Genomic DNA, 21,120 nt, shown 5'->3' with positions numbered 1-21,120 from the left:
ATGGTCAAGACAAACAGATATGACAGTGGGTTTTACAACAAAGAATTTGCATGAACTTGAAGACATGGTAGTACATGTAGGTTTCTTCTGAAGGAAGTGTGAATGCTATGATAGTAGTTGAAAGGTGATATGACTGTAACGGGTGCAGAATAAAGGCCACCGCACACGTTCCGACTGTTTGCGACCAGCTTTTGGAACAAATTGCATTTTGCTCATTTTCTGAAAATGTGAATGGAACATAACATTTTATTTGAGGTTTGAATTAATTGAAATAATACTAATATAACCATTTTGAAAGATTGCAAGCCTTTATTTGGAGTAAAGGCCAAATTAGTTCCAAATCGTAGCCAATCGAACGACTGCTATGACGTCATTACGACTAGATATTGAATTCACTTTTATTCTGAGAAGGATGATAGCATAGTCACAGATTTGAACATAGGTATTTGTACGATAATTTAGAACATTACACAGTAAGATATTCCAAGTCTCAAAGTTGGCATCAAATCATATTACATTTTATTCTGAAATCGGGTCGCAGACCAATCGTAAGGTGTACGGTCTCCTTAACGGTTCTTGTATGAAACGCCTTGCCTAGGTTCGGTGATAAGGTAGTTCCTAATGGTGTCTTGGATGCTACTGTTTCTGATGGCACAAGACTAGTTGTCAGGCCATGAGTTGCGTAGTACAATCTCCTCTCAATGAAACGATACTACAAATGATCTTGCCAGGTTTTGTAACCAGGTAATTCCCAATGAAGTCTTTGATGTTGCTTTTTCCGATGGCACAAGACTAGTCGTCAGGCTAAGAAATGCGGAATAGAACCAACTCTCAATGACACAGCGATATTACAAATTATCTTGCTGGATTTGTTGACCAAGTAATTCCTGATAAATGCTTTGATGTTGCCGCTTCTGATGGCACAAAACGAGGCGTCTGGACAAAAGCTGCAGATGAAACCTACTCTAAATGCAACGGTGCTTTTTACAAAAGACCTTGCCTGGATTTGGTGACAAGGTAGTTCCTAATGAAGTCCTTGACGTTGCTCCACGTCCGATGTCCCAGGACAGGCTGCCGCGCCAGAAGCTGTTGAATGGGACCCTTGCCAGGGAGTTTGTTCTGCAGGATCTCATGTTGGAACATCTCAAAGACTGCAGCCTTCTCTTCGGGTGTCCAGGGGCGCTTCTGGGGCTTCTTACGAGGGCTGTCAGATGACGAGGACTTGGCCCGACTCTTCTTTGAACCTGGTTGGAAAAAAAAAAGTGAAACGGAGTATGAAAATTTTGATCGTCGACTCGAATTTGCCTTTTGGCACACAGCGTACTCACATTACGTCCCATAATGCATTGCGATCAAGAACTGAAAAGCTTAAGTCCCCAGTTTCTGTGATACTCAACACAGAAAAATCCCACTCACATTCTTAAGAACATGGTATAAACACAATTTCAAGGAAAATGCCTTCTATCTGGCCAAAATAGTTAATAAATTTGGAAATTCACATATAAAGTTTGCAGTTTTTATCTGCATACTGTAATACTTAAATTATCTAAACCTCAAATTTCTCTATTTGTAACAGCCTTATCATTATTTGTATTTGTCACCTAAGGAAAACAAGTGGAATGCCTCTGGCCGTCTCACCTGCATCACGCGGTTCAATATAGCAGCAGTGCTGACTTTGAATACTACTCTAACTCGCACAAGATGTTCAGTGATACATGGTTATTCTTATGTCCACTTTTTATGAACTAGACCAATAAACTTACAGAGATATGATGGTTATTCAACAAAAAACCCAACATGGCCAAAGTTCATTGACCTTACATGACCTTTGACCTTGATCATGTGACCTGAAACTCGAACAGGATGTTCAGTGATACTTGATTACTCTTATGTACAAGTTTCATGAATCAGATCCATAAACTTTCAAAGTTATGATGGTAATTCAACAGATACACCCAATTCGGCCAAAGTTCATTGACCTTTGACCTTGGTCATGTGACCTGAAACGCGCACAGGATGTTCAGTGATACTTGATTACTCTAATGTCCAAGTTTAATGAACTAGACCAATAAACATTCAAAGTTATGATGGTAATTCAACAGATACCCCCGATTCGGCAAAAGTTCATTGACCCTAAATGACCTTTGACCTTAATCATGAGACCTGAAACTTGCACAAAATTTTCAGTGATGCTTGATTACTATTGTGTCCAAGTTTCATGAATCAGATCCATAAACTTTCAAAGTTATGATGGGAATTCAACAGATATCCCCAATTCGGCCAAAGTTCATTGACCCTAAATGACCTTTGACCTTGGTCATGTGACGTGAAACTCATGTAGGATGTTCAGTGATACTTGATTAACCTAATGTCCAAGTTTCATGAACTAGGTCCATATATTTTCTAAGTTATGATGACATTTCAAAAACTTAACCTCAGGTTAAGATTTCGATGTTGATTCCTCCAACATGGTCTAAGTTCATTGACCCTAAATGACCTTTGACCTTGGTCATGTGACATGAAACTCTAATAGGATGTTCAGTAATACTTGATTAACCTTATGGCCAAGTTTTATTAACTAGGTCCATATACTTTCTAAGTTATGATGTCATTTCAAAAACTTAACCTCAGGTTAAGATTTGATGTTGACGCCGCCGCCGCCGCCGTCGGAAAAGCGGCGCCTATAGTCTCACTTTGCTTCGCAGGTGAGACAAAAATTATGTTCAGGAGAACTGGGGGCTTTCCTAACTACCAATCCTGACTGCCGAGAAAATGGAATAAATTATCAAGCAATTCCCAGAAACAGGCGCATTCTTAAAAAGCCAGAGTCACCTACTCTGGCTAGCAAGTAGTGGATAGACTCACTTTTACTCTGTTTGGTGGAGTTAGATGAAGCGGACGATGATTTATGCTTCTTCTTATGGGATTTCTTCTGTGACGATGACGATCGTCTCCTACTGCTGCTACTGCTGCTCTGGACTGGTGAGATTCCAACCTGCGTCTCAAGGATCCCGTCCTCCATGAAGTTATACTCAACTGTGATCTCTGAAAAGGCAATCAATTATGAAAATGAAATCAATGAGATGAATGCATTCACATATTTACATGTATGCCAAACTGCATTCTCTGGAGATAAAAACAATTATGAAATGAAATCAACCAGAGGAACACATTCAAATATTTTATAGTTCACAGTAATATCTAGAAATGGGTAAACAAAACCTTTACATAATGTCAGGGTCTCAACAGAAATCTCTGGAAATAAAAAGAATCAAATATGAAATGAATTCAACCAGATGAATGCATTCACAAGTGTCTTATACTCCACTCTAATGTGTATCATATCATCAAGACCATGGAAGAAAAAAATCTATTATTAAAATCATATGAACCAGATGATTAGTTACATGTCCCTGAAGGCCTGCCTTTCCCTAGAAAAAAAAATAAAATGACCTTTGACTTGTCTAAGGTAGCTCCTATAGAAAAAGCAGGGGCAAGACTAGGAGATATTGCTACATGTAAGAAAATGTAAGAAAATCTATTTTTCATGTCAATGATAACGATGATCCACAGCATTTATATCATATTATGCCATATTTCTGTTAAAAATATTCCTAGGCGCAAATCATTTCAATAATGTTGTAATCCTCATGCCCAAACTCTGATAGTCTGGCCGCATCGTTGATATTGTGGTCTTGTGCACAACACTGTATCTGTGGAAGAGCCGTGGTGTAGTGGTTCTGACTCTCGCCTTGTAAACAGAGGGTCGTGTGTTCGAATCCCACTGTGGTCTGACGTCCTCTGGCAAGGCGTTAATCCACACTTTGCCACTCCCGACCCAGGTGCTAAATGGGTACCCAGTAGGATGCGAAATAAATTGTATGTTAGATTTTGCCAGCGCCATAGTGAGGCTGAGATGAATGCAGGGAATGCTCCCAAGGGAGTGGAAATTGTGCACTTTTCATGCGGGATTGAAATGAATCCAATGGCTGGGGTAATAATATGCTGTGACACGCTTTGAACCATTCTGGGTAAAGCGCTCTATAAAACTTGGCTATTATTATTGTTATCTCATGCTCGACTTCAATCTCTGAAAAAAATAATTTTTACAACATCTAGACAATGGAAAATGGGGAGAAAATCATTTTGCGGCACTAATACCCACTAAAAAAAAAACAAACATGAAATTACTTTTAAGAGATTGTTACGCATGATCGTACAAGTGCATCATTTCTTTTGACATCCATTGACGTACGAAACACAGACAATTTATAATGTGGAAAGCACACATGGAAAGCATTACATGGTCTGTCCCCCATATACCTTCAAAACCTCATCTTAAAATACACTCCCGCAAGAAATCTCTGTTCCTACACTAACAAACAGCTAAATGTACAGAGAACAAATTAGGAGAAAAGGCCTTTGCCTCTTCAGCTCCATCTCTCTGGAATGCTCTTCCACTGAGGATCAGAACAATTGAGTCGCTTGAAGCATTTAAAAAGTATTTAAAATCCTTTATGTTTTCTTCTTACTTTTGTTAAATATGTTAATTTTTCCCCCCTCCCTCTGTGTCTTGGAATAGTTTACTAGATAGCTGGAGCATAATAAATGCTTTGTATTATTATCATAAACATGGGCGGCGGAAGCGGGAGGACGTGTCCCCCCTCCCCCCCTAATTTTTTTTTTTTTTTTGCTTGTCAATTATTTTTCTAGCATCCCCCCTAAAGTCACGTGGAATTTTTTTTTTTTGCTTGTCAAAAAATTTTGGTTAGCCACTCCTAAAATTTAGGTTGATAACCTTTTTGGGGGGCGCTTGTCCAATTTTTTACCTGTGTCCATCCCAAAATTTCAGGTGGACACCCCCTAAATTTTTTGGCTTCCGCCGCCAATGATCATAAATGTGAGTGCGCTTGTCCTCGCTGAAGTGCATTCCGCATACAACATTGATGTCACATGCATGATGATTTATAAGAAATCTTGAACTTTTGAACAGTAAATCAATATCATTTTGGGTGGAATAATTGGCACCCTTATTGCACTGGCATATCAGAAACATCTTGTTTTAATAGACTGCATTATACAGCAGTTTGATAGAGTTTATCTGCGGTCTTACCCTCATCTCTGAATAGGGGGATGTCGTCCAGTGACTGGGCAACGAGTCTAGTCCGGTCTCCATTCTCTATTGATATCAGCACCTTGCAAAGTTTGATCACCTGCAGCAAGAACAAATGTGAAGAGGAGATAAGAAAAGGCATGGAGCAGAGACGACACAAAGAAAAATTACAAAATAGGAGGAAATAGTAAGGACAAAGAGATAAGGACGGGGCAAGATGGCAAGGAGTTCGGGCCCATCTTACAAAGAGTTGCGATTGATTGGATCAATTGCAACTCTTTGTAAGACGGGGCCCTGACCACAGGATCTACATAGCACATAGGAAGTTAGAGGACAGATGGTGACAATAAGTAGAGATGGACCATCAAAGATGTGATTAGAAAGAGTAAAGGACAAGAAAAAAGCATGAGGAAGAGGAGCATTTAGAGGTAACCCCTAAATCAGAATGACTTGTAATAAAAATTACTGTGATTTGCACGCTGCTTCAGCTCAGGGTGCAGAACCAAGAGCCGATGCAGAATCAGCATTTTTCTACACATGTAAACGCGATCAACTTGCATCGGCTCTCGGTGCAGTCACAGCACTTTTTCACAGCCAAAACAGTTGGATCAGAACCGCGAGCCGGTGCAGACAAAGCAATTTTTCTATGAGTAAACACGAAGCCCAGTCTGCACCGCAAATTAGCCGATTGCTCACCTGTTCACATATTGTGACGACAATGTGCATGGTGTAAAATATGCGCAGATAGGATGTACAGATTTGTATCGTTGCCTCATGAGCCGATTCTGCACTGCGAGCTGGGAAAGTGTGTAAAATGTTTGTTTTTTTCCAAAAGCACAGAATATCATCTCTATTATTTCTTATTTGCTTCTTGTCTTCTTTCTCAATAACCTTTACTAAGAGACCTCAGTAAAGGCCATGATAAGTGCATTTTTTTAATTTTAAAAACCATTTCAACGCAAAACATGTGGATTACTGTAGTGTAAGGACCCCTCAATTTTAGATCAAAGCTCTGTAGCATAAAGCTTGCAATCAATCGCTGAATGCTGATGGCCAATCAAGATCATCGTTGCATGTACATTTTTTTTAAACACTGACCAGGATCCAATCAGAATGGATCTTTCATAATTTACAATCCATTGCAAGTCTTATGTTACAGGGTCTAGATTGGTGACACAGGGGGTGAGAACTCACCTGCAGCATGGCATTGGGACCAATCTTAAGCATGGCATGCTATTGACCAATCAACATCATTGTTGCATGTACTTTTTTTTTAAACACTGGCCAGGATCCAATCAGAATGAATCTTCCTTAATTTACAATCCACTGCAAGTCTTATGTTACAGGGGTCTAGATTGGTGACACAAGGGGTGAGAACTCACCTGCAGCATAGCATCAGGACCGTGTATCCTGACGTCATGTCCCGTCAGTCGAGCCACAATGCACAACTCATTGTCCTTCAGATTCAAGATCTGACTCAGTGTGGCAATGTGGTTCTTCAGCTGCTTGCACTGAAGGTTCTCCGGACTGCTGGCCCCGCACTCAAAGGCAAACCGCTGCAGACACTCCAGACCTCTCACCGTGTTGGACACCCGAGAATCGGGCTGAATCATCGGGAAGAGGTACTCGTTGGTGTCTGGGATGCCTACATCATGGCGCTTTGCAACAAGGATATCAATCCAAAGCTTGATCTCGTCTGTCAGGAGTACGGGCACGACTTTGCCTTTCTTTCCGATGACCTCGATGCGCGTGAGCTTCTTGCAAAGTTCCTTCTCGAACAGACTCATTGCGTCGTAGACGACATGAACATCCGGGTGAAGCGGTTGGTGCTTGCGCGCATAGTCACTGAGCTTCATTTTGGCGATGCTCCCGAGCCGCCGTCGGTTAAAGAGTATGACTTGTGTGAGGGCAATCTCGCTGAGATTGAGCCATGCGTCATAGATATCTTCATTGGTGTGAAGCATTCGCATTTGTTCATGAGCTATCCTCTTGAGGTACGATGTCAGGCAAGCTACATCCTGCGCTAGCGATAACCACTTCGGGTTCCCTCGACCTTCGTCTAAGATGCTTCCAAAGTGCGGCAAGGTGGTTTCTTCGTGGAACTGGAATTCAAGCATGTCATGGAATTCTGAAGCCCGCTTGTAAGCAAGTGTGTCCCCAAGGGTCGAAGCCTTGGCCTGTAAGATGTACGTGCATTTCTTAAGCGAGTACCCGACATTGGTGTTAAGACTCGGCGAGGAGTTGTTGTATCTCCGATGGTTGAACCCTGCTAAGCGCCTCGCAGCAATCACAACATTCTGAAACTTGGCAGGGTCAATGAAGGTGTGTAACGTCGCGAGAGGATCTCCACTGACAAACCTTAGCTCTAACAACAGTCTACCCAACTCACGGAGTCTTAGCTTTATAGAGACCGCCTCCTCGCGATCATGATTCAACTTCAGACACTCTTTCTGTGCAATCTCCAATATGAGCGGATCGTAACTGATACAGTGTGACACGTCATCCATTTTGTTGATTCCGAGCACGTCCCCGCGTAACTCTTCCAACGTGCACTCTCGGTGTGCGACGGAAAGCACGCCCTCATCAGACGAAGCTGATCCTTTTTGTTTGGTCTTTTCGCGAAGTCCGTTAAGAGGGCACTCATGCTTCCAGAGATCCCGTTTCACATAGTATGCATAGCAGTAAGAGCATGGAATGTACTCGCGAGGGTCTGCGCCCAACGTCGGTCGTTTCTTCACAATCAGACTTCCCTTGCCTTTCTGTAGGACGTGCATGTTGTGTCTATGATTACCTGCAAATGAAAAGGAAAATAAACATAGCTAAAGGACCATCACCTCAAAATGTAGGTATTACAAAGTCAAATCAAGACCAGACAAGATAGACATGAAGTGGCCTGGTTACAATGGTCACATTTCGTGGAGGTGCCCTAGCAGAGTGGTCTAAGGCGCCTGGCTATACATGGAAAGTCCGGGGTTTGGGGGCACCTATGAACGTGAGCAAGGCATCTAATCAACAATGCTCTTTTCTCCTAAAATCATACAAATGGAAATGATACACACATTCTTGATGATTGCTTTAAAAAAAAATACAAAATCAATAACATTACAATGGTCATAATATAAACATTTTGTCTATAATTACCCATATCAGACATCTGAGCTGGCCATTTATCAAACCGTATTGCCCTAGATCTTAAGAATATTGGGAAGGAATAGGGATATTATTTATGTTTTGTTGCTCTCTATGCATGTACAGACTTCTTCCCCATCAAACTTACCAAGATTTCTTAACTTTGCCAGCTTGGCATCTTTGAGGATGGGATCTTTCTCATGCACGAAGTCAATCACTGCCGCCTCTGTGTAGTGGAGTTTGACCAGATGGCGCGGGATCTTGGAGACGGACTTCTCACAGTACAGGCAGAAATACTTCTTGTCAAACTTTCTCCTCCCGTCCTCGTAGTTGTTCGTTGACATGACGATAACGTTCTGAAGATCTGGGATCGGACATGGCGAAAAAAGAAATGAAAAACTTGACATTGACGTTTTGGAGCAAGTAATAACTAAATCCTCAAAAATTAATCCTTTTAGTTATCATTCAGTAACGAGACACTTCCATATTTCAGTACTTGGTCATCTAAAAAAAATCTACATAATATTGATGTTGATCCTAAATATCATGCAAAGTTTTGCTCTGTACCGTATTTGCCAGCGGTAAGGCCGCACCCCCGATTTTGGGTCTCTTAAAAAAAAAAAAAAAAAAAAAATCAGCCAAAAAAATAAAAATTCATAACGAATCGTCATGATCATATTTTTATTTCATTATCATCACATCATAATCATACTTTACTTCTTTATATTGACTGTAGAAAATTGTTTTTTATTTCATATATGACTTAAATCATATAATCGTTGTCACCACCGTCATCATCATCATCACGTGATCACCACCACCATAAATCATAATTTAAATCATCACCACCACCACAATACCATCAAAATCAAGAGCATTGTTTCAATCAACAAGCCTCGCCACACTTCGCAAGGTAGGTTTTTATTAATATCAAGATTTATTGTCTGATGAGACAAGATGCAACAATATTTAAAATAAAATTACTACGGATAATATTACTCTTTGCCGACAAAGTTGTTCTGTCATCTATAAGGGTAATTAATTTTGGAATCGCCGCAATCAGCTGCGAATGGCAATTACCTGCCACTAGAGGGCGTCAGCAATTATTGCAATTAAATGCGCGAGAAAGAAGCAAAGATAAAGCAAACGCAATTCCGTTTACGGAAGGTGACGATGGGGACGAATGCAGATCTAAATAGAGTTAGTTTGATAAGTTATCCAAAAGATTAGGAAAGTATTAAATGTTACTGCAAATCGTTCCTTAGAGCAGTTGTTCTGGATAATTTCATCCTGAAAACGTGTTGTTTTATCTGCCTATTTGGTGAAGGCATCATTGTAGTCCCATACGTACAAACACGTGCTGTTTTGACCATCTACTCGGTGTTCAAAAGACACTCATTTTTACTATCGCCGCATATAGGCCGCACCCCGAGTTTGCGTGATTTTTTCATCCAAAAATAATGCGGCCTTTACGCCGGCAAATACGGTAACCAGCGTCAATTATGTAATCAATCACAAAAAAAATGTTCTACTATGAATGCTATGCTTTTCGTCACTGGTACCCAATTATACTCACTGTTCTTAGATTTAGGAATGATGACGGCTTCGTGATCGTCGTCCAGAGAATTCTCATCTGCCGCCTTCACTGTATTGTTAGCCTGTGCCTAAAAACAAGTATTTTACAGATAAATAACAATTGAAGTACGGTAAATGATCTTGAAGGTGACAGATAGTAGTTGCAGCAAACAATAATTTCATGAGAATGTCTTTAAAATCAAGGTTTAAATGCTACCATATTATCATAGATCTACTTCTGGAACACTGAAATCAACTTATATTCGTGAAATCAGGAAATCTTTGCTGAAAACCGATAATTCTGGTTATCACTACCACAAAAAGGCATATGTGGGACAGTGTATTAATATTGTTTGGAAAAATACCAGACATACTTGGGTGGTCACTCTATTGGATTCTGTAGAAACTCATTTAGAGATCGTTACCACAACTGGTATTTATCTTTAAACAGAATCCAATAAAATGACTACCTAAATATTTGTAATTGGAAATGGGAAATACGTGCCAAATAACCAGAGCTGCCAACTTGAACAAGAACATTTCAGTATTTCTAAAGCAGAAAATCAGTATTTTGGTGAGGAAATCAGTATTTTCAATGAAACACCATTGGACAATATATAAAACTGAAACATTAGAAATCAGTATTTTGCATGAAACCATCAGTATTCTTCTTATTTTTCAGTACTAAATACTGAAATCCGTACTACTTGGTACCTTGATCAGATAAAATGACTTGGGCATAACAAACTTCTGTTTCTTTAATGGAATGCTCAAATTTAGAAAATTTACCAAGCGAAAATGTTTTCACTAGTTGCTTTTCACATTTTCTAACCAATCAAGCAAGAACTTATTTTTTTAACTAGACTCGGAAGAGGTATATAACAGCAACTATGGAAAGCCAGAAATGTCAACATTTAAATGCATGTTTGTTCAAAATGTTTTCCAGACAGGATATCGATTCAGCATGGTTCTCCTCATTTACAAAAGGACATTGTGCAAATTTCCTGTAGAAAAAATTATGACATTGTTGGATATCCATAGTTAATAAAGGTTGATCGGATCAATCGTAGCTCTCTTTGTAAGATGAGGACCAAGGCCCATGTTACAAAGAGTTGCGATTGATCCGATCAATCGCAACTTTGGAAAGCCAGCAAAGTCAACGTATAAAATGCATATGTTTATTCAAAAAAATTCTAGATATGAATGTATATTGATAAATTCATTGATTTCTTGACAATTTGTTGCATTCTTTGTTTAAATTGACATGTTTTTTTAACAAATTTCTTGCAGAAAAAATCATGACACTGATGGATTTCCATAGAATTACATTTGACTGGACGGGGCCCAGAACTTCTCTGTTGATTATCAAGATAAACAATCCCTGTACCACTCCTCACCTGTAGATAAGCAGTCTCATATACCAGAGGATCAATCGTAACAGTCGTGGTCCCTCCTATGTTGTTCCTGGCCGTGTTGACCCACTGGACATCGGCCATTACCTGGGCAGTAGCTTGCTTGACCGGCTGCTGCTGCTGATACCCGGTGGTCACTGCTTGGTAGAAGACCTGCGGCTGGACCTGGGCTTGGGTCTGGATCTGGACCTACATGTAATGGTGGTGGTTAATTAAGAACAAGGATAATATTTGACTCGTTATTTGTAATAAACTATATTCTAAGATGAATATGCTTATTACCAATCTAATTCATTTTATCGTCACTACAAGGGATTTTTCTATAATTTTCACATTCCCTTGTAGACTGCAAACCAGAAAGAGAAGAAAAGATTGAGAAGTAGACAAGGTGAAAGGCTTGAGCAGAAGGCTGGCTTGAGTTGGAGAGGTGAGAGGTTCAAGTAGATGAGAGAAAGCTGGCTTGAGTTGATGAGTGGAGTTGTAGAGCACGGGCGGATGAGAAGACTTGGCATTTCCAGCAGATTGACTATCCGTCTTCAGAAGATCGATACATACATGTAGTATGTCAGGCAAAGTAACGTCAAGTTTGGGCATGCTCAGTGTCTAAAATTTCTTCAGCCACTGGCTTTATATTAATAAGCCTCACCCATTGCCCTAACCACTATGATGTAAGTTCGAGTTTTGGAAAAAAATTGATTGTGAAAGAAAACGGTTGACGCAATCCTGAAGTGTTTATAACAAGCCAGAATGCTTCTTTAGAAGAACAAGATTTAATTTAAGCTTGCTTGGAATTACATTTATTTCATTACCACAAGCTTTTACAGATGTAGCTAACACAGGAATCAACAGGTGGGACCACACTTGAAATGGACAGGCATTTTTCCGTAATTTTTTCTGATCATCATTTGAGCACTACTCAGTAATTATACATTTCCCCGAATTACAGTTTGGCAGATATCATTTATGATCCTGTGAAAGTTTTGTTAATTTTAGTGAACATCTAATTTTCTGTTGTTACCCATATGTACGGTACCAGAGTTTATCTTTGAGACTTTGACCTCTCACCTGTTGTATTGGAGTTTGCTGTTGAAGAGTTCCATTGTTATCCCAGACCCCGCCTTCAGATTCTTCCTTGATAATGATAGCATCTACTAGTCCCAAGCAGGGGACATTGGCACCTGTACTTGCAGCTTCTGGGAGTGACTTTGCCTCGGCTTGCACAGCGGACTGCTCCATGTCCTGTTTCAAAGATGAAATGAGGGAGAATGCAATCATGTATCCAATCAATAATGCGATCATACATGCCATCAAATACAAGTTGACAGCCAAAGAAAGGAAAAACTTGCTCCTGTACTTAAAGCATTATGGGTGACTTTGCCAAGGCTTGCACAGCAGACTGCTCCAAGTCCTGTCTCATAGGTGAAATGATGGAGAATACAATCATGTATCCAATCAATAATGCGATCATACATGCCATCAAATACAAGCTGACAGCCAAAGAAAGGAAAAACCTGCTCCTGCACTCAAAGCATTAAGGGTGACTTTGCCTTAGGTGTGCACAGCAAACTGCTCTGTGTCCTGGTAGGGTATCACAATTATGAACATTTTATGCAATCATACACTGTACAGGTCATCAAACATGCCATCAAATGTAAGTTCACAGTCTCAGACATGGAACACTTATCCATGTAGTTTCTGAAAGTGACTTTGACTCCGCTGACACAGTGGACTGCTCCATGTCCTATTTAAAAGAAACAATTGAGTCCATTATACACACTCATGTATTCAATCAAACATACAATCATAAATGCAATGAAAATTAAAAGTTCATATTCCAAGACAGGAAACACTTGCTCTTGTATTTGCAGCTTGTGGAAGTATCTTTGCCTCGACAGCAGACTGCTCTGTGACAAAAACCATTGTGAACATATCATTAAATGCAATCACAGAAACATGCAATTACAATTGCAATCAATATTCCTCAACTAAAAATACTTACCACTGTTATTCCCTATACAAATGACTACACTACAGTATATCAATTATCATGTGTATTTTACACAAAATTAGGTGAAAACCCTTTTAGGCAATCAAATTATAGATGATTTCATACAAGCAATGAAACAAGAAATCTAAGAGGGCAAAATGCAAATCAAGCAATTCAATCCATTCTTCATTTAATAAGCTGAAGACCAAGCTTCAAAAGAACAAACATTTTGCAAATTTACTGTACTTGTAATCATGCAGCTTCAGGTAGTGAACAGCAAATTACTCCTCTGCTCCAAGTATGATAAGATATTAAAAATCAAACACACAATCATCATACCTAACTTAGGCCAAAAACAATCGTAAGAACAAAGTGCTTTTATATTGTCGTCTATTACACTGTAGATAAAGAAATTATATTCCATTAATTTAGCAAAATAGATCATTCACTCAATCATTCAAAGATGCCATCCACTGACAATAAGCCAGTTCGTAGTTCCACTCTGCACATGATCAGAAGATTCTGCGCATGATCAGAGGAAGCCGAAGGTCATTGGTACTAAAGTGACATGGTGATTTAAAATCTAATGAGATAAGCACCGACTTTGATGTCTTGATTATTCATATATTCTTTTGCGTTGTGTTTTTCATTTATATCCACAAAAAACAACAATGCGTCCACGAACGACTGGTATTTCATAGTTTGCCAAGTACATTGCACAACATGCTATAAAATTCATTCAAAGCAGAAATGTAACAATACCTTCATAGAGTGTTCATTTGTGTGCTATTCTAGTCACCTAGTCTATTCAATTATTGCTATGTAAGGCATGCTTACATAATATCTTGCTTTGAAATCTGCATTTGCCTATCATAATGAAAGAAATGAAAGGTCATTTGACCAAAATCGTCAAAGAAGCAACTACTAACTGGTCTATTCAATCAAAAATGCATTCATTCATTCAAGCAAGCGTGCAAGTGTAAATGTGCAATCAAACAAATGTAGTTACATGTAATTCAGGAAAAAGACACTAACCCTGATATCCTCAGGAGTACGTGCATGTACAACCAAAAATACAATCAACAGAGCAATGCAATCAAGTTACATACACAAGCAATGTAATCAAATGTACACTTGTAAGCAATACAATCAAACATACAATTTAACAAATATATGCAATCAAAAGTTATTTTATAGTCCCAGGCAAAAAAGACTTGCCCCTGTACTTGCAGCTTTGGGAAGTTGCTTGGTCTTGGTTTGTACAGCAGACTCCTCCATGTCCTAACAAAGATAGTAAAGGCCAAAAATTGTGCAAGTTTTTGGATCATACCTTGACACTGGTAGTATACTGCAAGCTACCAGTTATAAATTTACTATGAAACCAGAAAACAACAGGTGAACTGATTCAGTGAAGTTGAGTGAACTGATTCTATCATATGTGGTTTCTTTCCAATTCGTCTAATGCCAATTGGTCCCATCGCCAATTCGTCTACTATCATTTGGTTTACCATCTGTTTGTCCACTCACCATGTGGTCTACTTTCATGTACATGTATAATGCGATTCCGTCTAATAACCAAAGCCATTGAATACCATTTAGTGTTAGAATTGGACTAATGGGGTGTTGCCAGAAACTTGCGGTCAATTGCAAATCTATTTTTGGTCCCTACATCAGTCATACATGTATGTCTTGCAGTTAATTGCAAATTAGTGATTGATTGCTATTCTGCTTCTTAAAACAAGAAATTTAATCTGATTTGCTACAGCTAACGTGGAACTATCAGTTGTAAAATTGCAACAGAATGTTTGCTATTGATTGCAAATACTTTCTTGCAACACCCCCTACAAATGTAAGTGTTAAATTGCTTAAATACTTATTGAAGGGCTCAGCCATTGACAAATCACGGGGTTCTATTATTTTCCCTTATTCGTTCTTTCCATCCCGTCCTTCCATTCTTCCTTCCCTCCCTCCCTTGTTGGTTTCTTCTTTCTTTGTTTCATCCTTTAATTCTAACATTTTTTTTCTTTCTTTCAAAGAATGAAGGAAACATTTTTCTTTCCTTCATTCTTTCTTTCCACCTTTTTTCTTTCTCTCCTTTATTTTCTCTTTCACACGTTTATTCATCTCCCCCCTCCCTTGACTAAATTCAATTCAAAGAATGACAGAAAACTTTTTTCTCTTGATCCTTCTTACATTTTTTCTTTCTTTCTTCTCAATTCATCTCTTGTCTGTCACTCAGGACTTCATTCTTTCGTTCACCCTCCCTTCCAATTCTTTATATTTTTTTCACAATTCTAACAATGTGTAGCCTTCTTTGTTGTTCTTTTTTGTCTTTTTGTCGATTGTCCTGTATTTCATTTTGTGACATCTGGTCACCCTGGTACACAGCACACACTTTAAAAAAAATCATTAAATATCACTTTTATGACAAAGAAATACTAATTTCCATACAGTTGCAATTTATTTTTCATTAGCATTTTGGGAATAATTTTTATATTCACCGGAACGCTCAAAAACATTAAATTTTGGCATATTTTTGCATACGCCCTCTATTGGTGGAAAGGAAAATCACAAGAAAATTGTCATTTTTCAATCTCTCTTTAATTTAGAAAAATTATTTAAAACAATAAAATTCATTTAGGAGCGAAGTCATATAATGAATAGCTTTGAAAACGGAAACTGACAGTGTCAAAAAATCAAGCATTTGTCCCAAAGCAAGATACAATAAGCCAAACATTCAATGCCAACCTTATTTTGCCACACTTTGAGTAGTAACAGGGAACAAGTTTATATCATATATGTAAACTTCTAATTTGATTTTTGCAACAACAAAAAAATGCACATCCCTTATCCCTTTCATTTCCTGGCCTTATCGTGAAATAAGTCACCTCTCTCTTCTCGCGTGTGCCCTCGGCCTCGCATTGTGTAGATCTATAAGAGTAAGGCGCAAATGGATGGTCCGGGCTGAAAATATTTACATCTTAATTCTTAATACATACTGTACATGTAGAGTAGAATTCACTGAGCAAAATGCCGAGAATTTCGTCAAAATCTGATAACAAATAATAAAGTTATTGATAGCAATATTTTGTGAAAACAGTCGTCATGAATATGTTGGGCTGATGATGTCACCTCTCCACTTTCCGTTTTCTTATGTTATTACATAAAATCATATTTTTCCATCATTTCACACTTGCAGGGCTGCCAACTCTCACGCAATCTGCGTGAGTCTCACGCATTTCACCCGATTCTCACACTCTCACGCTGATCATAGGAATTCTCACGCTGAACCCCGAAAATAGAGAGAAAAAAAGTTTATTAGCCTATATCATATCGGATATAACCCGGCCAGGCGAAAGTTTCAATGTTTTAACCACACAAGCGCAAAGCTAACCATCAATGCAAATTGGTTTCGGTTTGCCGCGCAAAGACAAGATATTGAGTTGCGATTGGCTTACTGTATTCCGCGTGTGAGTGCGGGTGGCGTCAAAATTTTACTATGAAGTGGGGGTTCTGTGCCCACGAGCGATCGAGTGTCAATGCAATGCCAGCAGCCATGCCATGCGATAGCCAGCCGGCCCGGCCGTCACCGGCACGGCGCTGAGATGCCGCGCCTCGCCCGCGCAACTCAGTGTACTTCTACTTCAGATTTCAGCCGGTAGGTAAGTTGTCTCTTGTCTTGAAAATATGTTTTGATCAGATCCTTTATATGCCATTATTATGATAGTAAGAATGACTTTGGAAGGATGCTTGTATAAATTGATATAGTGCTACGAACTATGTTGTGTGTATTCTATTGAGAACGAAATTTTGATTAAATTTTTCTCTAAAACGAGTGTGATTGAGGGTGACACTGACTGTCTCTGTACCACTACACGAGCGCCGACATAACTTAGATCGACGGTTTGGCTGACGATCTGCGTTAGTTGTTAAAGTATTTTAAAGTTTATTTAGTCTGTGTGACTGTGCATGTTGCTAATTGACACCCAGTATGGACAGCCATCATAATGACCACTTGTTCTAGTATCGTCTTGGGGAGCAGCAGATAATCACAGGTTGAGGTTTCACTGCTATTATAAAGAGAGTTGATATGGAATAATGCACTTAAAAATGTGGATTTTTTTTTTCAAGGTAAGTGAACTTCATTAAAAATAATCAATTAACCTATTTGAATCCTGCCTTATGTATTTATGGAATCAGAGTTAAAAGTATGTGCCAGATTGCACCATTTAAATTGCAAAATTGTAAAAGCTCCCTACCGTGGAAGGGGGGACACCCCCCTTCCACACCATCCCCCGCGTCCTCGGGCTTGGTCGCTTCGCTCCCTCGCAATGTCTCACTCCAAACTCTACTCAAAGGTTGGCAGCCCTGCACTTGTGTGAATATGAAAATGTAAATTCATAATTTATTGCTCAAAATAGACATGAAATGAAATAGTCCGAAAATTTGCTCTGCCCAATTGATCGTGGGCCCGGCAACCGCTATGCAGCGCCAGATCGACGAGGCTATATCCCTTTAATCGTTGAACGCCAAACAGGGTAGTAGCAGCAACTCCCATTTTTTTAAATGTCTTTGGTCTGATGAAATGAAATAAGTTGCAGCAATAAATACCTAATGCACTAAATCAGTTGTCAATCCAATTTTTCAAGTTCTTGGAAGAAAAAAATAGAACAAACCTCATTTAATATAATAAAATACAAAACAAGTGGGGATGTGACATCATCAGCCCACCTAATGGAATATTCATGACTGTTTTAACAAAATATAGCTAAAGTAAACTTAAAAAAAAAAAATTTGATAACTTTGTTATTTTATGTTATCCGATTTTGATAAAATTTTTGGCATTTGCTCAGTCAGTGAATCCTACTCTATTTAGTAAGCTATAAATTCTTTCAGCCCGGACCATTAAGTCCACGACAAACACTAATTTACTTTAGTTTACAGTGTCACCAGCAACACTGCAATTCATTTTTAACGGCAGTGAACATGGTGGTGAACACGGTAAAAAAAAATGGACTGGCGACTTATTTCACAATAATGCCCACTTGCTTTCAGACAAGGAATGGAATGGGACAGTAATAATATACAAGTGTGTATTCTAAAATCCAAATGGCAAGGTCTTGATTTAGGTCAATCTTGTTCAGTTTCTCATTCAGTCCCACGCACTCAAATTTAAGCGTCACCTTCACAATGAAAGCAATTTGCCCTTGCACCTGCACAATGCGCGCACGTATTGACCGACGCATGCATGCTGAACTGTCAGATGTCCACACTCACATCACGATCTTTATGCGATCCAACACCACAAAATATTGAGATCACCTCATTTAAAAATCTTGTAATGTCAGTCGAACTGGTAACAGGCAAAATATACAAATATTATCAAGATTCAGGAATAAAAATGAGAATATTTACCGTCATCTACTCGTGTACGGAACAAAGCATTCGGCTGCCGTCTTCAATGATTATTTTTCTTGATTGGTCTGCTGCCCTCTACGAAATTTTCAATGATGTACACAAAATTGATGATTGACAAAGAATGATTATTTCAAAAAACTATGTAAATTGTAATGCCCATTACAAAAATACAACATCTACAAAATAATTCAACAAAATCGATTTGACAATTAGTGAAGAAAAGTTTAAAAAGGAGGCTAAAAATAGAGACAAGATAATAAAAAAGTATATGTCCTGTAGATCTGTATATTCAGTAGAAAGAATATTTGCTTTTTATTTCATATCCACGGATGGAGTAGAGTAGATGAATGAAATATTCTTTATACATATATATAAGAAAGAGCAATTAAGGGATGTTGCAAGAAAATATTTGCAATCGATCGCAAATATTCTGTTGCAGTCTTACAATTGATTGATCTCTTTTAACTATATATATAGCAAATCAGTTTCTTTTACACTCCTTAATTAATTAATTGTTTCATAGTGGAGCAGATTAGCAATCAATCGCAAATTTGCAATTAATTGCACGGCATTATGATTGATTTAGGGACCGAAAATAGATTTGCAATTGATCGCAGGTTTCTTGCAACGCCCCGTAAGTCATATCGATCAAAGAATTTTATACCTCAGATCACGAAGTCTATTTTCGCGAGGGAAAGAAAATATACCACAATTTTAAACCATTGCATCGTCATATTGGTACATGTAAAACAACACGCCAAGTTGTTTCTTGCAATAATTCTCAAATTAGAATTGATATCTAATTACCTGTGTGGTAAAATAATTATTTTTTATGAAAGTTTATTCCTATATAATGATAATAATTATCAAATTAGCATTGATATAAACTGAGTTCTGAAATTGTTTTCTAATAATGTATTTTGGACAACTATCACAAAAAAGCGTTTGCGATTTAGCACCCCCCCCCCCCACTGCTTAATTACTAAATGGGCAGATAGATCCCTACTTCAACCCTGGTCCCTACTTCATTCTCAAACTACAAGGCCCTGTGAACGATTTTTGAAGAGAAGGTGCGGGTATAATGACAATGATTCTCCCCCCCCCCCCCCCTAGCATATTTTAATACTACTCTGCTGGTTCACAGTGGCGTACCAAGAATTTTCCACAGGGGGGGCAAAACTGTCCGCCAAAAAAGTGACAAGCAAAAAAAACGGTCTTCAAGCTCGTCACGGGGGGGGGGGGGCAATAAAGGTATTCTCCTCAGGGGGGGCGGGCAAAAAGGTCTTTGGCAAGCTCGTCACGGGGGCAGGGATACGTCCTTTGCATGGGTTGTGACTCGTCAGGGGCAGACTGCCCCCTGCCCCCCCCCCTCCCCCCGTTCTTGCAAGTTCAATGTTCTTATTGTCAAATCTATATAAAAAATATGAAATATTGAATAATTCAAATAATAAAAAACAAAATAAATAGTGATGGACATCATCGACTGACTCACCTTTAGTTGTGCGTATCAGATAAGCGAAACTTTGAAATGTCATAACTTTCTTATTTTACATCCGATTTTGATGAAATTTCCAGCACTTGCTAGTTTGATTTTTCTCTTTCCATTCAAGAAAGCATTTTCCTGGGGTGGACTTGACCTTTAATATCTCAAGCAACAAAGTTTAAATTTTTTATATAGACTTCGTAATAAGGTTAATTCAGTAAGCAACGATAAAGGTTGTAGAAAAGTTTAAACAGTGTTTTAACTGTGTACAGACGATGTGACGGGCTTAGTGCATGACATGATCATGATGATATTCAGAAAATACTGTGACGGTTCGTACTTTTCTTGTTTCTTATTTTGCTTTTCACTGTTAAAGGGATGGTCCCTTTTATATCTTAATATGAGAGTAGAATTAACTAAGCAAAATGCCGAAAATTTCATCAAAATCGGATAACAAATAATAAAGTTATTGAGGTTTCTAGTTTAGCAAAATTTTGTGAAAAACCGTTGTCATGAATGTTCATTAGGTGGTCTGATGGGGCTGATGATGTCACATCTCCACTTGTTCTTTTGTATTTTATGATATGAAATTAGGTTTATTCGTTTTTTGTCCTCTAAGAACTAGAAAAATTTGATTGACAACTGATTTAGTGCTTTATATATTTATTGCTGCAACTTATTTCATTATAAGGGAGCCAAATTATTCACACAAGTATAATATATGAAATAATGAAAAAATTATGATTTTATGTAATATAATAAGAAAACGGAAAGTGGAGATGTGACATCATCAGCCCACCTAATGAATATTTATGATGACTGTTGCGACTGACCAAAGCTGATGTTGATGTTGGGGAGAAGCGCCCTCAGACCGTCCTGTCAGGTTTTAAGATGAACATTGTCAGTCTGAAACAAGCAATCAATGCCGTTTATTAGGGCAATTCCACAATTGCAATGCAATGACAATACCAACATTTCAAACATACACAGGCCTGCCATTATT

General features: G+C 38.6%; 1 protein-coding gene across 1 annotated transcript; it reads right to left on the bottom strand.

The window, feature by feature from the left end:
- Positions 1-633: 633 nt before the first annotated feature.
- Positions 634-18,710, bottom strand: LOC121417359. The gene is made up of 9 exons (XM_041611044.1): positions 18,632-18,710; positions 12,295-12,468; positions 11,215-11,418; positions 9,819-9,906; positions 8,391-8,606; positions 6,496-7,904; positions 5,114-5,213; positions 2,866-3,045; positions 634-1,244 (listed from the first exon to the last, which is right to left on the bottom strand). The coding sequence occupies exons 1-9, from the start codon at positions 18,635-18,637 to the stop codon at positions 985-987; spliced, it is 2,637 nt and encodes an 878-aa protein (XP_041466978.1). The 5' UTR covers positions 18,638-18,710; the 3' UTR covers positions 634-984.
- Positions 18,711-21,120: the final 2,410 nt, after the last annotated feature.

This window comes from Lytechinus variegatus, chromosome 6 (genome assembly GCF_018143015.1).
Source record: "Lytechinus variegatus isolate NC3 chromosome 6, Lvar_3.0, whole genome shotgun sequence".
Lineage (NCBI taxonomy): Eukaryota > Metazoa > Echinodermata > Echinoidea > Temnopleuroida > Toxopneustidae > Lytechinus > Lytechinus variegatus.
Note: the sequence above shows the minus strand (reverse complement) of the source record. Positions and strands in the feature narration are given on the sequence as shown.

What these genes read in the sequence shown, in the direction of transcription:
- LOC121417359 (XM_041611044.1), bottom strand. An exon ending in GGCAAAGTTAAGAAATCTTG is followed by an intron (nt 7,905 to 8,390) that starts GTAAGTTTGATG and finishes TTTCATTTGCAG; the next exon opens with GTAATCATAGACACAACATG. An exon ending in GTCCTGATGCTATGCTGCAG is followed by an intron (nt 5,214 to 6,495) that starts GTGAGTTCTCAC and finishes TTCTTGCTGCAG; the next exon opens with GTGATCAAACTTTGCAAGGT.